Here is a 22,159-nt window from a genome sequence, read left to right as displayed (position 1 = left end):
CCAATTAGTCCACTGACGTTCCTCACACATAAATTCGTAACATGTGGAAGTATCACTGAGTGGAACACCATTCTTTTCTGGGTACCGTACTATATACTGACATTCTTGAACATTTGGTAAATTTTACATCTTTCTTAGTTCAGATTACACCATAAAATTAAAATCCAGGCCGGGCGAGGTGGCTCATGCCTGTAATCCCAGCACTTTGGGAGGCTGAGGCAGATGGATCACCTGAGGTTAGGAGTTTGACTAGCCTGGCTAACATGGTGAAACCCCGTCTCTACTAAAAATGCAAAAATTAGTGGGTGCGGTGGTGCACGCCTGTAGTGTCAGCTACTCAGGAGGCTGAGGCAGGAGAATCGCTTGAACCCAAGAGGCAGAGATTGCAGTGAGCCAAGATCACGCCACTGCACTCCAGCCTGGGTGGCAGAGCGAAGCTCTGTCTCTAAAATAAAACAATAAAATCTACAGAGTGAAACTGCTAAGTTTCAAAAAGAACAAGGGAGCCTGGTGCAGTAGCTCACATCTGTAATCCGGGAGGCCAACGTGGGCGCATCACTTGAATCCAGGAGTTCAAGGCCAGCCCGGGCAATACAAAAATTAGTCAGGCATGGTGGTGTGTGTCTACAGTCGTAGCTACACAAGAGGCTGAGGTGGGAGGATCACTTGAGCCCAGGAGATGGAGGTTGCAGTGGGCAGACAGCACTACTGCACTCCAGCCTGAGCAACAGAGCAAGATCCTGTATCAAAAAACAAGGACAGGCCAGGTGTGGTGGCTCAGGCCTATAATACTAGCACTTTGGGGGCTGAGGCAGGCGGTGAGGTCAGGAGTTGGAGTTGGAGATCAGCCTAGCCAACATGGTAAAACCCTGTCTCTACTAAAAATATAAAAATTAGCCAGGTGTGGTGGTATGCTCCTGTAATCCCAGCTTCTCAGGAGGCTGAGGCAGGAGAACTGCTTGAACCTGAGTGGTGGAGGTTGCAGTGAGCCAAGATCGCGCCACCGCACTCCAGCCTTGGCAACAGAGCAAGATCCTGTCTCAAAAACAATAACAAAAAAACCAAAAACAAACAAACAAACAAAAAATAAGGATAAATAACCATATTCATTCTTTCTCATGGCCTCGGTAACAGAGTAACAGCCCAAATTCTGACCATTGATAAACAGAAAACGTGACTGCGGATTCTAATATCTAAATGATACTTTTATGTTTCTGCTTTCCTTTAATGTAAGTCTAAAGTTCAACAGACTACTAAAAGTTCAACAACTACTGAAACATGAAAAAAATCAAGTAGGCAAAGATCAAAGGGTAGAAAAATAATATATATTAAAGGATATCTTAGATTATCATAATTTATCTCTAGCCTATATGCCTAAGACAGTACTCTTGAAAATGCACAGCAAAATATTAGTTGATTTGATTACCTGTTCAAAAATCATAAACATGAGATCTGATTCCACATATACCATTTTCCACACATTTCCTATTCTTTGGATATATGGAAATAATCTAAGCTACAAAAAATGCTTCATATCTAATGTAGTGAAACAAATTAACATAAAAAGATATTTATAAACTAAGGTTCTCTACAAATCAAAAGGATTATACTATTATCTCAACGAGAAACAGGGTGACAAATAGCACTATTCCTATTTTATTGATAATGCCCAAACCAAAACAGAGAGCTTCACCAGATTTAGTGTGCTTTGCTTATGGATTAAAGACCTTTTATCATTTAGGTTTCTAACGCCAAACATTTTATTATATTGCAGTTACATTAATGACAAATACATTTTAATAAATCAAAACCACATAACTGGAACCTGAATAGTGTGTATCAATGAGAAAAACAGTGGAAATAATGCTTTTTGGGGTAGGGGACAACATCTACATCAGACCTCAGGATGGTTACAAGTTATCAGAAAATATAACAGAAAAATAAACTTCACAAGATTCTGTATTCATTCAGGAACTCAGCAAATCTCTTTAATGGTGAACTTCTATATACCAAGCCCTCTTCTGGATGTTGAATGTGTGGGTAGGGGGTTGGAGGGGTGATTGGTGGTGGTGGCAGCAAATTGGTAAGGATAGGCCTGGCTGATCCATGCACAGGAAATAGGCCGCGGGCAAATCCTAAGACAGGAGACCAGTAGGAGATGAGGTCAGAAAAGTAATGGGGAAGAAGGCAGGATCATGTACAGCCTTCTGGGCCCAAGAACTTTGGACTGAACTCTGAGTGAAACAGGAAGTCGCCTGAAGGTTTTGAGCAGAGGAGTAATACGATTTATTTATATTTTATTAGGATCACTCTAGCTGCTGTGCAAAAAAGAGAGATGTAGGGGGACAAGGAGAGAAGCAGAGAAATCTTGTGGAAGGCTTTTGAATTAAATTAGATGAGACATAAAGGTAACCTGGATCAGCACTGGATATGATCAGATTCTAGATACATTTTGAAGACAAGAGGATTTCCTGATGAGGAGTCAAGGATGACTCCGAAGAGTACAGAGTAGGTAACAATGGAGACGGAGATGGGGCAGGTGTTAGAAAGATTGAGAATTCGGTTTTGGTTGTGTTGAGTTTGAGATGACTATTAAGAATCCAAGGGGAGATACTGAAAAGGCAGTTGGATATAAGAATCTGGAGTTCAAGAGAGAGGTATAGGTTAGAGACATAAATTTGAGAACTGGGGGCACAGAGATGGTATTTAAAGCTATGAGACTGGTGGAAATTATCAGGAGAGTGAGACTACACAGTGCCAACGACTAACCCGGGGTCACACCAATGTTAAGAAAAATGGAAGAACTTGCAGAGGAGACTAAGTACGAGTACCTATGAGAGAGGAAGAAAATCAAGTGAGCATGGTGTTTTGGAAAATGAGAGGAAAGTGTATCAAGGAGGAAATAACCAACTGTGTGAAATGCTGCTGATAGGACAAGATGAGGATAGTAACTATCCATTGGATGTAACCTCAAAAAGGTTATTGGTAATCATGACCAGTTTTAGCAAAATGGTATGAGAAAAAGTCCAAAAGGAGGAGGTTTAAAAGAGAAAGGGAGAAGAGGTATTGAAGATAACAAAGACAGTTGTTTCAAGGAGTTATTCAGAGAAGAATAAAGATACCCAATAGTGGTGGCAGGAAAAGTGGAATACAGAAGAGGATTCTTTTTTAAATTTTTTTTTCCCCCAGATGGAGTCCCGCTCCATTGCCCAGGCTGGAGTGTAGTTGCCTGATCTCAGCTCACTGCAACCTCTGCCTCCAGGGTTCAAGCAATTCTCCTGCCTCAGCTTCTTGAATAGCTAGGATTATAGGCATGCACCACCATGCCTGGCTAATTTTTTGTATTTTAAGTAGAGACGGGGTTTCACCATGTTGGCCAGGCTGGTCTCAACTCCTCACCTCATGATCCACCCACCTCGGCCTCCCAAAGTGCTGGGATTACAGGCATGAGCCACTGTGCCTGGCCTAAAAAAATTGTTTAGATACATAATATTTGTACATATTTATGTGGGTAACATGATATTTTGTTCCCTGCACAGAATGTAATGATCAAGTGAGGGTATTTAGGGTATCCATCACCTTGAGTATTTATCATTTCCATGTGGTGGGAACATTTTAAGCCTTCTAGCTATTTTGAAATAGACAATACATTGTTAACTATAGTCACTCTACTTTGCTAACAAACATTAGAACTTATTCCTTCTATCTAACTGTATGTTTGTACTCATTAAACAACCTTTCTTCATAAAGCCCTATCCCACCCACACACACTTCTTAAGTCTCTGGTGTCTATCATTCTACTGTCTACCTCCAGGAGATCAAGATTTTTAGCTCCCACATGAGAACATTTGATATTTGTCTTTCTGTGCCTAGATTATTTCCAATTCCATCCATGTTGCTACAATGACATGTTTTCATTCTTTTTTAATGGCTGAATAGTATTCCATTGTGTACATATACCTCATTGTCCTTATCCATTCATCTGCTGATAAATACTTAGGTTCACTCTATATTTTAGCTAGTATGAATACTGTTGCTATAATAATGGGAGTACAGGTATTCCTTTAATATACTGATTTCCTTTCCTTTGGATAAATACCCAGGAGTGGGATTGCTGAACTGTCTGGTAGTTCTAATTTTAGTTTTTTTACAAATCGCCATACTGTTTTCCATGGTGGCTTTAATTTACATTCCCACCAACACTGTATGTCACCTTTTCTTCTCATCCTCACTAGCATTTGTTATTTTTCATTTTTTTGTCTTTTTAATAACGGCCATTCAAACTCTCAGGAGATTATATTTCTTTGTAGTTTTTATCTGCATTTTCCTGATGATGAGTGATATTGAGGATTTTTTCATATACCTGTTGGCCATTTGTATATCTTCCTTTAAGAAATGTCTATTCGGGCCGGGCGCAGTGGCTCAAGCCTGTAATCCCAGCACTTTGGGAGGCCGAGACGGGCGGATCACGAGGTCAGGAGATCGAGACCATCCTGGCTAACCCGGTGAAACCCCGTCTCTACTAAAAAATACAAAAAACTAGCCGGGCGAGGTGGCGGGCGCCTGTAGTCCCAGCTACTCTGGAGGCTGAGGCAGGAGAATGGCGTGAACCCGGGAGGCGGAGCTTGCAGTGAGCTGAGATCCGGCCACTGCACTCCAGCCTGGGCAACAGAGCGAGACTCCGTCTCAAAAAAAAAAAAAAAAAAAAAAAAGAAATGTCTATTCATGTTCCTTGCCCACCTTTTAATGGTTTTTTGTTTTGTGGTTTGAATATCTTGCATATTTATTAGTCCCTTGTCAGATGGGTACTTTGCAAATATTTTCTCCCACTCAACAGGTTGTCTCTTTACTTTGTTGACTATCTCCTTTGTTGTGCAGAAGCTTTTTTTTTGAAACAAGGTCTCGCTCTGTTGCCCAGGGTGGAGTGCAGTGGCACAATCTCGGCTCACTGCAACCTCCACCGCCTAGGTTCAAGTGATTCTCTTGCCTCAGCCTCCCGAGTAGCTGGGATTACATAGGTGTACCACCATGCCCAGATTTTTGCATTTTTAGTTTTTAGGAGAGACAGGGTTTTACCATGTTGACCAGGCTGGTTTTGAACCCCTCACCTCAAATGATTCACCGGCCTCGGCCTCCCAAAGTGCTGGGATTACAGGCGTGAGCCACTGCACCTGGCCCAGAAACTTTTTAATTTAGTATCATCTCAGTAGTCTATTTTTGTTGACTTTGCTTTTGAGATATTAACTATAAAATGGTTGTCTAGGCCAATGTCCTGAAGGGTTTCCCCTATGTCTTCTTCTAGTAGTTTTATAGTTTGGGTCTTACATTAAGTCTTTAATCCATCTCAAGTTGATTTCTGTATGTAGTGCAAGATAGGGGTCCAGTTTCATTCTTCTGCATATGGATATCCAGTTTTCCCACCATTTATGGACAATGATGTCTTTTTCCCAATGTATGTTCTTGGCACCTTTGTTGAAAATCAGTTGGCTGTAAATATGTGGATTTATTTCTAGGTTCTTTATTCTGTTCCATTGGTCTGCTTCTGTTTTTATACCAATACCATGCTGTTTTGGTTACTATAACCTTGTAATGTATTTTGAAGTCAGGTAGTATAATGCTTCCAGCTTTGTTCTTTTAGCTCAAGATCACTTTGGCTATTTGCCTTCTTTTTTGGTTCCACATAAATTTTGTGATAGCTTTTTCTATTTCTATGAACAATGACATTGGTATTTCAAGAGATTGCACTGAATCTGCAGACTGCTTTGGGTAATACAGTCATTTTTACAATATTAATTCTTCATGGGCATGAGATGTTTTTCCATTTGTTTGTCTGAAGAGGAGGACTCTTTAAAGTTTTTTTAGGGCATGGTTCTGTGTGCTGATGAGTCATCCAGTAGAGAATAAAACTTGAGAGGAAGGAACTGCTAAAGTGATGCCCCAAGTACGTTAGAGGGGAGAAGGTCTAGTGGATAAATCTGTTTTAGATAGAAGCAAAGATAACCAACTTATGGTAACAGGGAGAAGGCAGATATGGTGGTGCAAGGGGGAGATAGGCATAGATGAAGGTTGGACTCTAAAGAAATTCTCTTACTGCCTTAGTTTTCTCAGTTGAAGAAAATTATATTTCAGGTAATGTAATAAGCAAACACAAAAAGCAAAAACTACTGATCTTCAATAATTTGCCTTATTTCACCTGCTCATATTAACCCATTTTACTTTCTTCTCTTAATGATGGTGATCTGTTTGCACATATAACCAAGCTAGGAAAATGTATGTATCTGCCAATAGTTCTACACATGTTTGGCTCACAAATAAAACCATGTGATCAACAGAAAGGTTGATGAGTTAATCAGATTTATGTTCATGCCCTGGTAGAAGGTTCATTTACATGATAATAAGTCATTTACTTCAAGTTTAAGATTATAGTACACTATTATAGGTTTTCCTCTAAGAAGAAAGAGTAGTCCAAAATTTCACAAGTAAAATGTGGTTTTCACAACAGGGAGTTAGACTTTGCTTATATGGAGGAACACAAGTTTTCAAGGAGACTTACCAACAGTGGTCACAGGAGGCTGGGAAGGGTACTGAGAACTTGTTGTGGCAGGATATGGACCACCAGGTGGGTAAGGACAGCCTGGGTAACCACTAAAGACAAGGACAAAAAACATTTAACATTTAAGATGACCCAACGTTATAGTATTTTTTAAGAACCCCATTCAGGAAGTTAAGCTTGACATATGGTTATTTTACCAGTTGATGAATTTATAGTTTTAGAGCTGCAAGTGTTTATTCAATTAAAGTTCTATGGAAATTGTATTAATGACACTGGATTTACTCTTAAATGGTTAAATGCTCTTGCTTGGTCTCAGTTATATGAGTCTCACCTTCATAGCAGCGGAAACGTAACTAGAGTATTTCTTTTTTTTTTTTTTTGAGACAGAGTCTCGCTCTGTCGCCCAGGCTGGAGTGCAGTGGCCAAATCTCAGCTCACTGCAAGCTCCGCCTCCCAGGTTTATGCCATTCTCCTGCCTCAGCCTCCCGAGTAGCTGGGACCACAGGCGCCTGCCACCTCGCCTAGCTAGTTTTTTGTATTTTTAGTAGAGACGGGGTTTCACCGTGTTAGCCAGGATGGTCTGGATCTCCTGACCTCGTGATCCGCCCGTCTTGGCCTCCCAAAGTGCTGGGATTACAGGCTTGAGCCACCGCGCCCGGCCTGTAACGAGAGTATTTCTAAGGACAATCCAACAGCATCAGAAGCAACAAGTAATTTGTGACAGAACTTTTCTGATTTCCCAGTCTGTGGGAAAATGATACTATTTAATTTTTACCTGTGGCTTATTGGTAACCTTTGAGGATATTTAACCCGAAAACAGTTTTCTTTTCCTCTTTTGGTAACATTCATACTAAACTCGTCTTTAACTAGTTTAAAAAAAACCTTTTTTCTCGCTTTCTGGACAGTTTCTGTCATTCATGTGTTCATATCAAAGTCAGAGGAACTTTCCTTAGAGGTATTCTACTCCAATCACCCTTGCAACAATCTCTTACCTATATACATCATTTATAACATCCCTGACAAATGGTCATCTTTCTCTATTTAACATTAAACATCATTTCAATATAATTTATAAATAGGAGTCCTAAATTTGCATTTTGGAAGATCACTCAACTATTTGGAGACTCCTAAAACTCAAATATTTGAGAACTTCTAACATTTTTCCCCTCAAGCTTCTCTTCTTCAGGTTAAATATTCTTTTTTTTTTTGAGACGGAGTCTCGCCCTGTTGCCCAGGCTGGAGTGCAGTGGTGTGATCTCAGCTCACTGCAAGCTCCACCTCCTGGGTTCATGCCATTCTCCCGCCTCAGCCTCCCGAGTAGCTGGGACTACAGGCGCCCAACACCACGCCCGGCTAATTTTTTGTATTTTTAGTACAGACGGGGTTTCACTGTGTTAGCCAGGATGGTCTCAATCTCCTGACATTGTGATCCGCCCACCTTGGCCTCCCAAAGTGCTGGGATTACAGGTGTGAGCCACCGTGCCTGGCCCTAAATATTCTTAATTCCTTTAACCATTTGTCTCAGGACATGATTTTCAGATCTAATTGCTTTCCTCTGAATGCTTACTTGTCAGCGTTTCCCTTACAAAGAAGAAGAAAATTAGAATAGGATGATTACTAGCTGCCTGGTTAGTTGGACAATAAATCTCAATTAATCCTACTTTACCTACAATTGTCAATTCTATGACATTTGCCTTTTACAAGCTCATTAAAATTACTGATTAAAAAGAGCCAGCCCAGACTGAGTGCAACGGGTCACACCTGTAATCCTAGCATTTTGGGAGGCTGAGGCAGGTGGATCACTTGAGTCCAGGAGTCCAAGGCAAGCCTAGACAACATGGCGAAACCATCACTACAAAAATAGAAAAATTAGCCAGGTGTGGTGGCACACATCTGTAGTCCCAGCTACTCGGGAGGCTGAGGTTGAAAGATCACCTGAGCCCAGGAGGTCGAGGCTACAGTAGCTGAGATTATGCTACTCCACTCCAGCCTGGGCGATACAGTGAAGCCCCCGTCTCAAAAAAACAAACAAACAAAAAAAACAAAAACAAAACAAAACAAAAAAAACCTAGCCTAGAGCACTGGAGCAAGAGCTCCTTTTGAGTTTATGGTCAATAATCCTCTTTCAATGCAGTGGTTCAAACATTCTCCTATTTGTATTATCAGCTTCCACTTTATAACTTGTCCTCAACAAAGTTTTATATATGACTTGCTGAAGATTCAATGTAATCATGGTACTTCTCTTATATATCAGTGTAAGAGCAAAATCAGGGGAAAAAAAAAGCATTTTTGTTCCTAGTGGACATACGCTGGAGGCTACTAAACACAGTACTTTTGTTTCTAGTCTCTTCAGTAATCCATACTATAATGTTGTAAAGAAATGTCAATCTTACTGAAATTTCTAAATCTACCGTTTTGAAAACTGGGATAAATTGCTCTTTTTTTTTCTGGAGTTTCTCCCATTTTGCATACCTTTGCAAAGACAATGTGATGACATTGCTGAATTTTTCTGTAACTTGGTATAAAACTCTTCTAAGCCTATAGATATTAACTTCAGAGAAATCTCCATCTGTAGCCTTATTGTTCAGAAGTCCATTTCAATAGCATATCTTCAACAATTATTCCCTCTTATGTCCAAACCTCCTTTTTACTAGCAATTATTCAGTAGAAAGACTTGTAATTTCAAGGCTTCAGGTAGGATTCCATTTCTAGAACTTAATCAGAAATTTTAGGGCCTCAAGAAATCTAAAATGTATAACCTGCTTATATATTACTACCAAAGGAATCTTTCTCTATTGTCCCTGACAAATGTTCTTCTAATCTCTGCTTACCTATCCAAAGTGACAGAATGCTTATTACCTTCCAAAAAGTTGTGAAATTAAGACAACCCAGAAATGAAATGTTTGCTAAATTAACTTTCAAAATCCTAGATATTATATATGTACATATATATATTTACCTATGATGTGTTCAGAAATCTGGCTGCATTTATCCATAAGGATTATGACTGGGTTATATGAAACTAAGAAGAGTTAGAAGACTGAAATTTCCTTGCTAATTGTTAGAGCAGCTGGAAGTCTCATCTTGGCATCAGTATATGCCAATCTTTTTTTTTTTTTTTGAGACAGGTTCTCACTCTGTTGCCCAGGCTGGAGTACAGTGGTGCAATTATGGCTCACTGCATCCTCGATCTGTAGCTTCAAGTGATCCTTCCACCTCACCCTCCCAAGTAGCTGGGACTACAGGTTCACACCACCGTGCCTGGCTAATCTTAATTTTTTTTGTAGAGATGAGGTCTACTATGTTGCCCAGGCTGGTCTCTAACTTCTGGGCTTAAGCGATCTTCCTACCTCAGCCTCCCAAAGTGCTGAGTGGAATTTTAAGTTAGCCCAAAGACCACCTTTGGAGAGTACTCCTAGATTACCACTGAAACAGGTATACATTTAAAACATGGGTTAGTAATTATCATTGACTTTCTAGTGTGTTATTAACAGACTGATTTCATTGTTAATTTAATTTAGTTACCTACGTTATTACTAAATGGATAATAAAGGTTGATAGTACAGGTAGTCTATGAATTAAATTTAGTTACCTATGTTATTACTAAATGGATAATAAAGGTTGACAGTACAGGCAGTCTATGAATTAAATATGATGCGACAAGTTTGACCCCATTATCTGAACTATTGATTCCTGCAATGTATAGAAAAGATAGGTTGTGCGGTTTTGTTTGAGACACAGTCCTTGCTCTGTTGCCCAGGGTGGAAGGTAATGGCGCAATCTTGGCTCACTGCAACCTCCACCTCCTGGGTTCAAGCAATTCTCCTACCTCAGCCTCCCAAAGAGCTGGGATTACAGGCATGTGCCACCACGCCTAGCTAATTTTTTATTTTTAGTAGAGATGGAGTTTCACTGTGTTGGCCAGGCTGGCCAGGACCTCAGGACCTCCTGACCTCCAGACCTCCAGACCTCAGGTGATCTGCCTGCATTGGCCTCCCAAAGTGCTGGGATTACAGGTGTGAGCTACCACACCCGGCCTTATTGCTAGAATTTTAAGGTGTGTGTGTATAGTTTGAAAGGAGTTTCTTTCAATCTAGAGAAAGGCAGCTCCTGGGCTGCATTTTTATTTTACAGAGGAAAGAAATGGGATGAGTAATGACGATGATCTCAATTGGTTTTTGACCTTGAAGTCCTTGTTATTTCCCTTTTAAGAAATTTGTATATCTAGTATAGATAGCTGAAATATTAATGGAATGTTAGTTACAATGAATTCAGCCAAGGGGAAAAATATTTTATAATACTCTCTTTAAAAAAAAAAAAAAAAAAAAAGACATAGGCTAGGCGCGGCAGCTCACACCTGTAATCCCAGCACTTCAGGAGGCTGAGGCAGGTGGATCACAAGGTCAGGAGTTCGAGACCAGCCTGGTCAACATGGTGAAATCCTGTCTCTACTAAAAATACAAAAATTAGCCAGGCGTGGTGGCGCATGCCTGTAGTCCCAACTGCTAGGCAGGCTGAGGCAGGAGAATCACTTGAACCCAGGAGCTGAGACTGCACCACTGTACTCCAGCCCAGGCAACAGAGAAAGATTCCGTCTCAAAAAAATAAATAAATAAATAAATTCCAGCAATAAACCAAATTTTATCTTCCACTAAATTGCAACTAAATTTATTTTAATGCCCTAATTAGCAAATTATTTTGATTCTAGATCTAATAGAAGAATTTGTAATACAATTATTCAAAAGATAACTTTTCATTACCTGGGATTGGGAGGGTATCCGGATGGGTATGGAGAGATTCCACCTGGCATGCCTGGCATGTAGGAAGCTAAAAACAATTTTTTCACATTGTAAAAATAATATACAAGGCCTGAATATGTAGGCTACCGAATAAGATATACATCACACTGTCAATACACAGCAAAATTTCACACAGTTAAAAAATCCAATTCTCAGCACCAAAACAAAACAAATACCTTACCCTTTCATAATCCTCAAATCATTAAACATGAATTACAATACTTACGACAACCCCAACCAAAAGAACTGGCAAACAGGTCAACCTGGTCAGCTTTTAAAGTTCTCAAGAAGTCTATAACCTGAGATAAGAGCAGGTTTAATTTCAAATTTAGAGGAAGGTAATTCTGGCCTCCTTTGGTCCAAAGTTAACTTCTTAGAGAGTAACTTCTTTATTATATCTAATAAATCTTTTGGTATTTCTTTTGTAACTGTTGACCAGTTTTAGTACAGCTGATTTTGTTGGCTTGTTTGAAGACTTTAAGAGACTTCAAATTACTATGAGAAGTCCTATACAAAACTTACATTATCCAGACTGTTAAAAACTAGTCTAGGTGACAGAGTGAGACCCTATCTCAAAATAAAGAAACAAAACAAAAGCTCAGAAATACTAGGGATAAAAGGTTAAAATCCAGCAAGCTTAAAGAATACTTTATATATTCTTTAAAGAGAACATGAATGCCAAAGAACTAAGATCAGTGGTGCCAAGAGGCTAATCAACATAGAGGAAGAAAAAGAGAAGTTAATCTTGACCTTAACTGACAAAGAAAAGAATAAAGAATCAGCTCTAGAGTGTTTAATGTGACTTACAGTGACTGAGTACAAAACTGAATTGCAAGAGTGACAATAGTATGGTCTCTTTCTTGAATACTGCACTTCCAACGTAAATGTAAAACTCAAAGAAATTAGGGGGAAAAAATGTTGCAGGCCGGCCACAGTGGCTCACGCCTGTAATCCCAGCACTTTGGGAGGCTGAGGCGGATTACCTGAGGTCAGGAGTTCGAGACCAGCCTGGCCAAAATGGCGAAACCCTGACTCTACTAAAAATACAAAAATTAGCCGGGCATGGTGGTGGGGGCCTGTAATCCCAGCTACTCAGGAGGCTAAGGCTCAAGAATCACTTGAACCCAGGAGGTGGAGGTTGCAGTCAGCCCAGATCATACCACTGCACTCCAGCCTGGGTGACAGAGCAAGACCCTGTCTCAAAAAAAAAAAAAAAAAAAAAGTTGCTTAAGAGACTACCTGAGTTTCTGAAAAGGTTACTTTTGTCATAGCGGTCACTCGCTATATTATCTGAGCAAATAAACAAAGGTAACAAGACTAGGAAATATTTGGTATCTTTTTTTTTTTTTGATATGAAGTCTTGCTCTGTCACCCAGGCTGGAGTGCAGTAACGCAATGTCAGCTCACCACAACGTCTGCCTCAGCCTCCCGAGTAGCTGGGACTACAGGCATGCACCACCACATACCTAATTTTTGTATTTTTAGTAGAGACAGGGTTTCGTCATGTTGGCCAAGCTGGTCTTGAACTCCTGACCTCAGGTGATCCACTCCGCACCTCGGCCTCCCAAAGTGCTGGGGCTACAGTCATGAGCTACCACACCCAGCCAAATATTTAGTATTTCAAATTTAAGCAAGATACTCTACTCTCGGGCACTAGAGTCAACAGAATTTAATAAGATAAAAACAAATTTCTGATCCACAAGAATTACCAGTATCTTTACTAAAAGAAATAGTAATCCTAAAATCAAGCTTATTCTGGGAAGGTAGGGAAAGAAAGAGAAATGGGTTAAAAAATTATTTCTGTTAAATTCCCATTCGGTTTATAAACCAAGATGTTCCTCAGGAAAGAATGGATTAAAAAGGAAAAAGTATAATTTTCAGCAGAAGAAAAATGAAAGCACATATAATTTGTCTTGTAAGATAAACAAGTTCAGTTAATTATAACCTTAAAGAAAATTTACCAAAAAAAGAAAAAAAAGAAGTCACAGCTCAAAACACAATGAAATCAATACAGATTTAGCAATTTCAAACTAAGTACAACCAACTCACAATTATTCAGAGTGATTTTTAAGTATCAGTAAGAATTATTCAAGATAACAGAGATAATATATTCCAATTAGGGGAGAAGCGATACTGTCTCCATGCTCCCACCACTCCACACGAGGTAAAATCATGAATTGGCTGTACGAAAGAGAAGAAGGCTAAGAGCTAGATGTCCAATTGTGTATACCCAGAATAGCTAAATGTGAATGCTTCAGTTGACTTTAATCCTTATCTACAACTCTGATTTTGTAGTTGCAAACAGAAAGGAGAGGTCAGACTACCTTTCAAGTTATATGTGCTTCCAAGCTGATCAAATAAGGCTATTCTGCAGCATGCATAATTTTAAAAATTCTAGCTCTATTCTACACTTTCTCCTCCATTTTGGAATCCAGCACAACCATTCTTAGATTTCTACCTACAAATGGAAGCCCAAATGCCAGTCTTTGGTGGGAATCTGTACATGCAGATGTGGGGCCTCAGAATACTTCCAAAAAATCCACTAGCTTGGTAAGCTAAAAAGCAAAGAGGTCATTAATTTTTCTTTTTTTTTTCTTTTTTTTTTTTTTTTTAACAAAGGTTTCTGTTCTCTTTTGTTTATGTGAGTTTTAAAGTAAAATCTCAATTCTACTTACTATTTGGTGGCCCCGTTGCCTGGTATGGTGGATAGGATGCCGAAATAGGACGAGAGAAGACTGGAGGTTCATCTCCAAATACCACAATCATGACCTGAATAAGCCCCAACAAGTCTGACTGTGGCTAAAAAATGAAAAAAAATTCAAGTCAGCTACAGAGTCGCTTTTCAGTAAAAAGAAAAAGGTTGGCCATTTCTCATTGGTTTTCAACTCAGCTTGACAATTTTCTTTGTAGGAAAGAATTTCATTTAATTAATTTATTTTAATAGAGTTAGGTGGTTTTAAACATGATGTGCAGCAAGCTTCTTGCTTCAAGTATATAAAAATAGCACTAGTTAAAGCAGCATATTGCAAAATTCATAGTTTTGTTCTTCATTTGACTCCACAGAACAAAAATTTATTTTATTGCCACTGCACAATTTATTATAAGTATACTGATACAAATTTAGGGATGAATATGAGCAACAGTCACAATATTATTTAAGGTCATTAAAAGACATCAATGATATCTTGGAAATACGTGTTCTTAAAATTAATTTTTATTAAAGATATTATGAACTCTGAAATTACAGGTAGATTATAGCCAAGTGAGGTGGTTCACACCTGTAACCCCAGCGCTTTGGGAAGCCAAGATGGGTGAACTGCTTGAGGCCAGGGGTTTGAGACCAGCTGGGCCAACATGGCAAAATCCCATCTCTACTAAAAACACAAAAATTAGACGGGGGTGGTGGTGTGTGCCTGTGGTCCCAGTTACTCAGGAAGCTGAAGCAAGAGAATCGCTTAAACCCCAGAGGCAGAGGTTGCAGTGAGCTGAGATTGCACCACTGCCCACTGCCCTCCAGCCTAGTGACATAGCAAGACTCTGTCTCCAAAAAAAAAAAAAAACGAAAAAAAAAAAGCAAAACTTATACGTAGATTCTAGCTTAGAAATTGCTAGACTGTAGTACAAAAGGGGTGAATTGTTAAAGGTGTTAAAAGATCTTTCCTTCTAACAACAATGACAAAGAGACTGCCTATTTTTTCGTAAGAGTTATTAAGATTTTCTCTCAAATACCTATTGACCGCTGGTCAGTGGTGGTGGCTTAGACCCGTAATCCCAGCACTTTGGGAGGCCAAGGCAGGAGGATCAAATAAGGCTATTTCGCAGCACGCATAATTTTAAAAATTCTAGCTCTATTCCAGCACTTTCCTCTCCATTTTGGAATCCAGCTTGAGCTCAGGAGTTTGAGACCAGCCTGGTCTCTACAAAAAAATAAAAAACTGTATGTGGTGGCATGTGCCTGTAGTCCTAACTACTCAGGAGGCTGCAGTGGGAGAATCACCTGATCCAGGAAAGTTGAGGCTGCAGTGAGCCATGATTGTGCCACTGCACTCCAGCCTGGGTTAGAGTGAGACCCTGTTTCAAAAAAACAAAAACAAAACCCAACAACAACAAAACAACAAAAGAAATATCTACCAACCACTAATTAAACTGTGCTAGTCAAAGTTGCTCAAAATGGCTTGATGATTCTTCTTTTACTCCTTAATCTATTTTGTGTGTATCTAATCTCACATACTTCATTCGTAAGTTCACTGAGTTCTGAAGAATTACTCAATCACCTTGATAGGCTAACCATCTTCACAGAAGCTACTTTTTACATCCCCCTTCCCCCACACAAGGTCTTACCATGTTGCCCAGCTTAGACTTGAACTCAACAATCTTCCTGCCTCAGTTTCCCTAGTTGGGATTACAGGATTAGGACTGGCACTTCCTTTAATACTCCTGACAGAAGACTTCGGGGGCAGTTTTCACCTTTTCCAAAGAACCAAACTCACCTCATTTGTCCAATTTTGACCTAACTTATGGAAGATGACAATGAATAACATTTCTTAAAGCTTTCTGTGAAAACTTGTTGATCTCTGCTGTTCCAGTATTTTTCTTGTGTTGCCTGTAAATTTATATACTGAGACTCGGGGTGTTACAAGCACAATATCTGTGCAGCACTCACAGATACTGTGGCTGATGTGTGTGAGGATGGCCCCTGAGACTACACACTTTCTCAATTTTTCGGCCCAACAAAATTCCTTAACTAAATCATAGCCTCATGTAAGCCTCATGCATGTAGGTGATAATTCACATCCCAAAAACTTTCTTTTAAAGTATACATTTCAGTGGCTTTTATTATTTCACAACACTATGCAACCATTACCACCATCTAATTCCAGAATATTTTCATTATCCCAAAAAGAAACCCTGTACTCATTAGTAGTCACTTCCCATTTTCCTTTTCCCACAGCCCTTTAGCAACCACTAATCTACTTTCCGTCTCTATGGATTTGCTTTCCTGAATGTTTCATATAAACGAAATCATACAATATATGGCCTTTTGTGCTTGGCTTCTTTCACTTGGCATAATGTTTTCAGAGTTCGTTAATGTTGTAGTATGAATCAATTCTTCACACATTCTTACAGTTTTGTCAAGGTAAGTTTTAATTATCACACCATTCCTTTTACACTAAATTCTTTGAAGAAAAAAATTAATATCTATGTTAATATCTACTTCCAGGCCAATTATAAAGCAACAGGTTAAGAATTCAAACTGAGGCTGGCATAATGGCGCACACCTGTAATCCCAGCACTTTGGGAGGCTGAGGCGAGCGGATCACCTGAAGTCAAGAGTTCGAGACCAGACTGGCTAAGGTGGTTTTAGCCCTGTCTCTACTAAAAATACAAAAATTAGCCAGGTGTGGTGGTGGGGTAATCCCAGCTACTCAGGAGGCTGAGGCAGTCTCTACTCTACTGAGTCCAATCTGCTACTAAACCCATCTACTGAGTTCTTAATCTCTATTATTCTATTTTTCATTTTTAAGATTTCCACTTTCTCTTTAATAAAATTTACCATTTTGTCCTCTATTTTCTTGAACACACTGATCACAACCATTTTTAAGTCTGTGTCTGATAACTAAGTTACTCGTGTGTTTGTAGCAGTGGAGTGGAAAGATGTCCTGTTTCTATTGTCTTTTTTTCCTCTTGGTTCTCTTTCTTGGTGTACTTGATAAATATAAATTGTATACTAGATATTGTGAAAAATTATAGAGGGTCTATATATTATCTTCTTCCAGCAAGGGTTCACCCTATCCTGTGGCAGGCAGATACACAGTCAGGATCAGGGACTGAGCTGACTCAAGGACAGATTTTTTTTTTTTTTGAGACGGAGTCTCACTCACTCTGCCACCCAGGCTGGAGTGCAGTGGTGCGATCTTGGCTCACTGCAACCTCCGCCTCCCAGGTTCAAGTGATTCTCCTGCCTCAGTCTCCCGAGTAGCTGGGATTAAAGGCATGCACCACACCACGCCTGGCTAATTGTTGTATTTTTAGTAGAGATGGGGTTTCACCATGTTGGCCAGGCTTGTCTCAAATTTCCGGCCTCAAGTGATCCTCCCACCTCGGCTTCCCAAAGTGCCGAGATTACACCCAGCCTCAAGGACAGATTTTTGTAAGGCTCATTCTACCTCTAAGTTCTCCCTCCTAAGATGTGTTCCTCCAGTGGTGCCAACTAACAGCCTAGGATGTTTACTTATTCCCCTTTTTGATAAGGTACTGAACTCCAATTGCCTCCTTAACCTAAGACTGCTGAAAACTTGGCTGATTTTTCAGAGGCTTTCTGCTTAGTTTTTTTTAGCATCTCATCTTTGAAGCTCAGGAATTCAACCTATCTCTTAAGGTGGGAAATTCAGAGTATCTCATCTTTTCTTTTGCTCTGTTGTCCAGGCTAGAGTACAGTGATGCAATCATGGCTCACTGCAGCCTCGAATTCCAAGGCTCAAGTGATCCTTTCACCTCAGCCTCCTGAGTAGGTGTGGTCACAGGCACACATGACCATGCCTAGTTTTAAAAATTTTTTTAATAGAGATGGGGTTCTCACTATGTTGCCCAGGGTGGTCTCAAACTCCTGAGCTCAAGCAATTCTCCTGATTCAGCTTTCCAAAGTCCTGGGATCACAGCCATAAGCCACCATCCCCAGAGCTACTCACTTCTTTACGGCTTCCTTTTCTCCCAAATCTTACATCTAAAGTCCTAGTTACTTTGATAGACAGAACAGCAACTTCTGTCTTTTCAGCCCTCTGAGACTGCTAGAGACTCTGCAGGTTTCTCTGCCTCTTAGTTAAGGTCCTTTGCCCAGATTCTCAGCCGTTCATCCTGCATCAAGAATCAGTAAGTAGGCTGGGCATGGTGGTTTATGCCTGTAATCCCAGCACTTTAGGAGGCCGAGGTGGGTGGATCACTTGAGGTCAGGAGTTCGAGAACAGCCTCACCAACATGGTGAAACCCCATCTCTACTAAAATACAAAACTTAGCCAGGCATGGTGGGCAGGCGCCTGTAATCTCAGCTACTAGGGAGGCTGAAGCAGGAGAATCGCTTGAACCTGGGAGGTGGAGGTTACAGTGAGCTGAGATTGTGCCACTGTCCTCCAGCCTGGGTGACAGAGTGTGAAACTCTGTCTCGAGAAAAAAAAAAAAAAAAAAAAAAATCAGTAGGTACCACCCTGGGGGAAAAGTTACTGGCAGAAGTGCCTTTTCTCTACAGAATCTTGGCCATCCATGTCTTGATTGCCTAAACAGCTTTCCAAAACCTTTCAACAGGTGTTGTTCGTATTTTCTCTTGCTTTCCTAGTTACTTTTCATAGGAACATTAATCTGTTACAGTTACATTACCAGACACAGGAACAGAAGTTTCCTATTATTATTCTTGACAGAAATGCTTTGAGTAATGAGATCTGAATTCCATAACTACCCCACCAGCATACTATTTTTTAAAATGTACTTCCTACTATGTGAATCCTGCCTATTTTAAAAGGTTCAACTCAAGCAAATAAAATAGTGAATATAAGTATTCTGAAAATTACAAAGCTCTACACAAACCCATTTCTTTTAGTGAGCCTTTTCTAATTTACCCTCAACTCAGTGATTAGTCCATTATTTGAACTTATCTACCCTACTTGGAATCCTCTTTGAGTGCTAAAAGAAAGCAGATGCTAGTGAGCAAAATATATAAAACATAACTAATTCACAGAACACTATTAATACTTACGTGTTTCCATTCATGTAGATAAGGAAGATATATCTTCCCATTTGCATCAACATGCTTTCCCGTTTTAATAGTCATTGAACTAGTAGGCTTAACAAAACAGATAGGGGGATTATATGGGTATGTGTCCAGTAGCCATAGGCATATTGGAATATTATATGTATTACCTGAAAAAGAAATAGAAACTTCAATTACTCTATTTTTATCATTTTTAAATTGAAGAATGGTTAAAGGAATACAGGTTTAGTTTAGATACAATTTATGCATACATCCGCACCCCCCCATACCTATTTCCCCCAGCAGAATTTATTTCCTGAGGGGAATAGCAAAGTCAGTAATGTTAAATTTTACTCAGTCTTCCCTAAATTTACACTCGCTTTATACAACGCTGATGCTCAATTAACTGTTTTTTCCCTCTGCTTGTTATGAATGATTGACTTATTATTTAATAGTGGCTCAAATGTCACTTAAACTGTGATCTTCCCATGTGGCCTTCTTCTCCTCTGTAATCTCATAGCACTTTTTCATTTTATAATTCTATAGCAGTTACAGAATAGTGTAAATATCTATCTGTTCCCTTTGTTTCCCCTATTAGTGGAGTTCTTCCAGAAGAGGTACATCCTTTATTCATCTTTGTATCCATAGCTCCTCTCCTTATTGCCTTATGCATAGCAGGTACTATGTGAAATCACTAGGTAAAGGACATAGGTCTTAGCTAGTTACAAGGAATAATTAACAAACAGAGCTGTCCAAAAACAAAATGGTCTCGCATGAAGCTAAATGCTTCCTCACCACTAAGTATTTCAGCAGAGGGTGAAAGACAGGCTAACAGAGATCAATTATCTACCATTAGTATTAGCGCCAACATCACAACCGTAAATAACAGCTACTTTTAACTGTCTCCTTATTACATTCAAGGCTCTGTGCCAAGTCCTTCACATTCGTTAACAAATAAATGCTCATTTCCCCAAGTTAGGTACTATTATCTAAATGTCAAAGATGTCCATCTATAACATGTAACAGAACTGCTAAGATTATAGAGCAAGAACTCAAACATAACTCTGTCCTGACTTTGAAGCCTGTATCTTAAGCTTCCCACTGTCAGGAAAGTTTGAATGGTGTAAGAGGCTGAACCAGGAGGCAAGTAAGATCCCTTTCTAGTTCTAAAATTCTTTGATTCTGTGAAACATTAAACTCCTCTGGTGAACTTAGGCACTTATTTGTTCATACATCTTGGTAAGGAAGTTTTAAGAAAGTTGAAAATGTTAGGTGTTGCTGCCAAATGAACTTCAATTTGAATAGAAGTTAAAATCTGTATCAGCATGAAAGCCATGAGAAAGTAGGTTTAATTTACTTATAACTCTTTGGCAACATATTTATTATGTATTCAAAATACATCTAGCTGGAAACCTAGTAACATAAGACATTTACCTCTATAAGGCACAGGAATTGTTCCAGTGAGGTTCATTAGTTCCCTGGAACTGCCATCATTAAAAACTGAAAGGAAAGAACAATGATTTAATCATGAGCATTTTTTTTAGATACTCCCATAGGTTATTCTTTCAGAAAGACTGGTTAAAATTCATTTTTATCCTTGAAAGGGGCTGACCTGTCAATGTATCATCCATCCTGTCCAATAACTAACAATTCTTTGTTGATTCACTCAATGTCATTGATCAGCTCTTTTTTGGTTTTTTTCAGATGGAGTCTTGCCCTGTCGCCCAGGCTGGAGTGCAATGATGCGATCTTGGCTCACTGAAACCTCTGCCTCCCGGGTTCAAGCGATTCTCCTGCCTCAGCCTCCTGAGTAGTTGGGATTACAGGCGCGCACCACCACACTTGGCTAATTTTTTGTATCTTTAGTAGAGACAGTGCTTCACCATGCTGGCCAGGTTGGTCTCGAACTCCTGACCTCGTGATCCATCCGCCTTGGCCTCCCAAAGTGCTGGGATTACAGGTGTGAGTCACTTTTAAAACTATTTAAATATCACTATCGGCCAGGCGCAGTGGCTTGCGCCTGTAATCCCAGCACTTTGGAAGGCCAAGGCAGGCAGATCACCTGAGATTGGGAGTTTGAGACCAGCCTAACCAACATGGAGAAACCCCATCCCCACTAAAAATACAAAATTAGCCAGGCGTGGTGGCACATGCCTGTAATCCCAGCTACTCGGGAGGCTGAGGCAGGAGAATGCTTGAACCCGGGAGGCAGAGGTTGCAGTGAGCCAAGATTGTACCACTGCATTCCAGCCTGGGCAACAAGAGCAAAACTCCACTGCAAAACAAAACAAACAAACAAACAAAAAACACTATCAAACAATACCATACTAAATGTTCACCTAATGTCATTATACTTTAGAGATCTCTAGACATTTATCCAGACTGTCACTCACAGTTATTTATTATTGTTTTTTGGAGACAGGGTCTTGCTATGTTGTGCAGGCTATCCTCAAACTCTAGGCTCAAGCAATCCTCCCACCTCAGCCTTCTGAGTAGCTGGGACTATAGGCGTGCACTATCATGCCCAGCTTTTTTTTCTATTTTTTAGAAATGGGGTCTCACTAAGTTGTCCAGGCTGGACTTGAACTCCTGGACTCAAGTGATCTCCTGGTCGCAGCCTCCTTAGCCAGTATTAAAATGAAAAAAAGAAAAGTTCATAGCCAAATGTAGACAATTTCTTTTAATCTGTATTTCTCATACCCCACATATTTTTCTATCTATAATTTATGTCTATACTTAATACAGCACATAGTTTGTATTGGACAGCTATTATTTCTAACAATGATTTGGAATTAACACTATACACATAGGGGAAAGGTTGTAATGTGCAGTACAAAAACATAGAACTATAGCCATCTACTGTGTAATGTTTGGGTCAACAATGGACTGCATATAAGACACTGGTCCCATAAGATTACTATACTGTATTTTTAATGTAACTTTTCTATAGTTAGATACAAAAATACCATTGTGTTACTGCCTATGGTATGCAGTACCATTGTGTTACTGCCTATGGTATGCAGTACAGTAACATCTGGTATAGGTTGTAGCCTAGGAGCAACAGGC

General features: G+C 39.7%; 1 protein-coding gene across 2 annotated transcripts in view; it reads right to left on the bottom strand.

Annotated features, from left to right (window-relative positions):
- The window catches only part of TSG101 (tumor susceptibility 101), a 52,475-nt gene that overhangs the window by 19,974 nt on the left and 10,342 nt on the right, over positions 1-22,159 (bottom strand). For both annotated transcript variants that reach the window (XM_025356181.1, XM_025356180.1), the window contains exons 3-7: positions 20,528-20,593; positions 19,100-19,263; positions 14,028-14,151; positions 11,314-11,380; positions 6,554-6,645 (exon numbers count right to left, since the gene is read on the bottom strand). In XM_025356181.1, the coding sequence (XP_025211966.1) occupies positions 6,554-6,645; positions 11,314-11,380; positions 14,028-14,151; positions 19,100-19,263; positions 20,528-20,593 (513 nt within the window). The remainder of the gene's footprint in view (positions 1-6,553; positions 6,646-11,313; positions 11,381-14,027; positions 14,152-19,099; positions 19,264-20,527; positions 20,594-22,159) is intronic.

The sequence above is a fragment of the Theropithecus gelada genome, chromosome 14, assembly GCF_003255815.1.
Source record: "Theropithecus gelada isolate Dixy chromosome 14, Tgel_1.0, whole genome shotgun sequence".
Classification (NCBI taxonomy): Eukaryota; Metazoa; Chordata; class Mammalia; order Primates; family Cercopithecidae; genus Theropithecus; species Theropithecus gelada.
The sequence above is the reverse complement of the archived record's forward strand: the minus strand, read 5'-3'. Positions and strand labels throughout refer to the sequence as shown.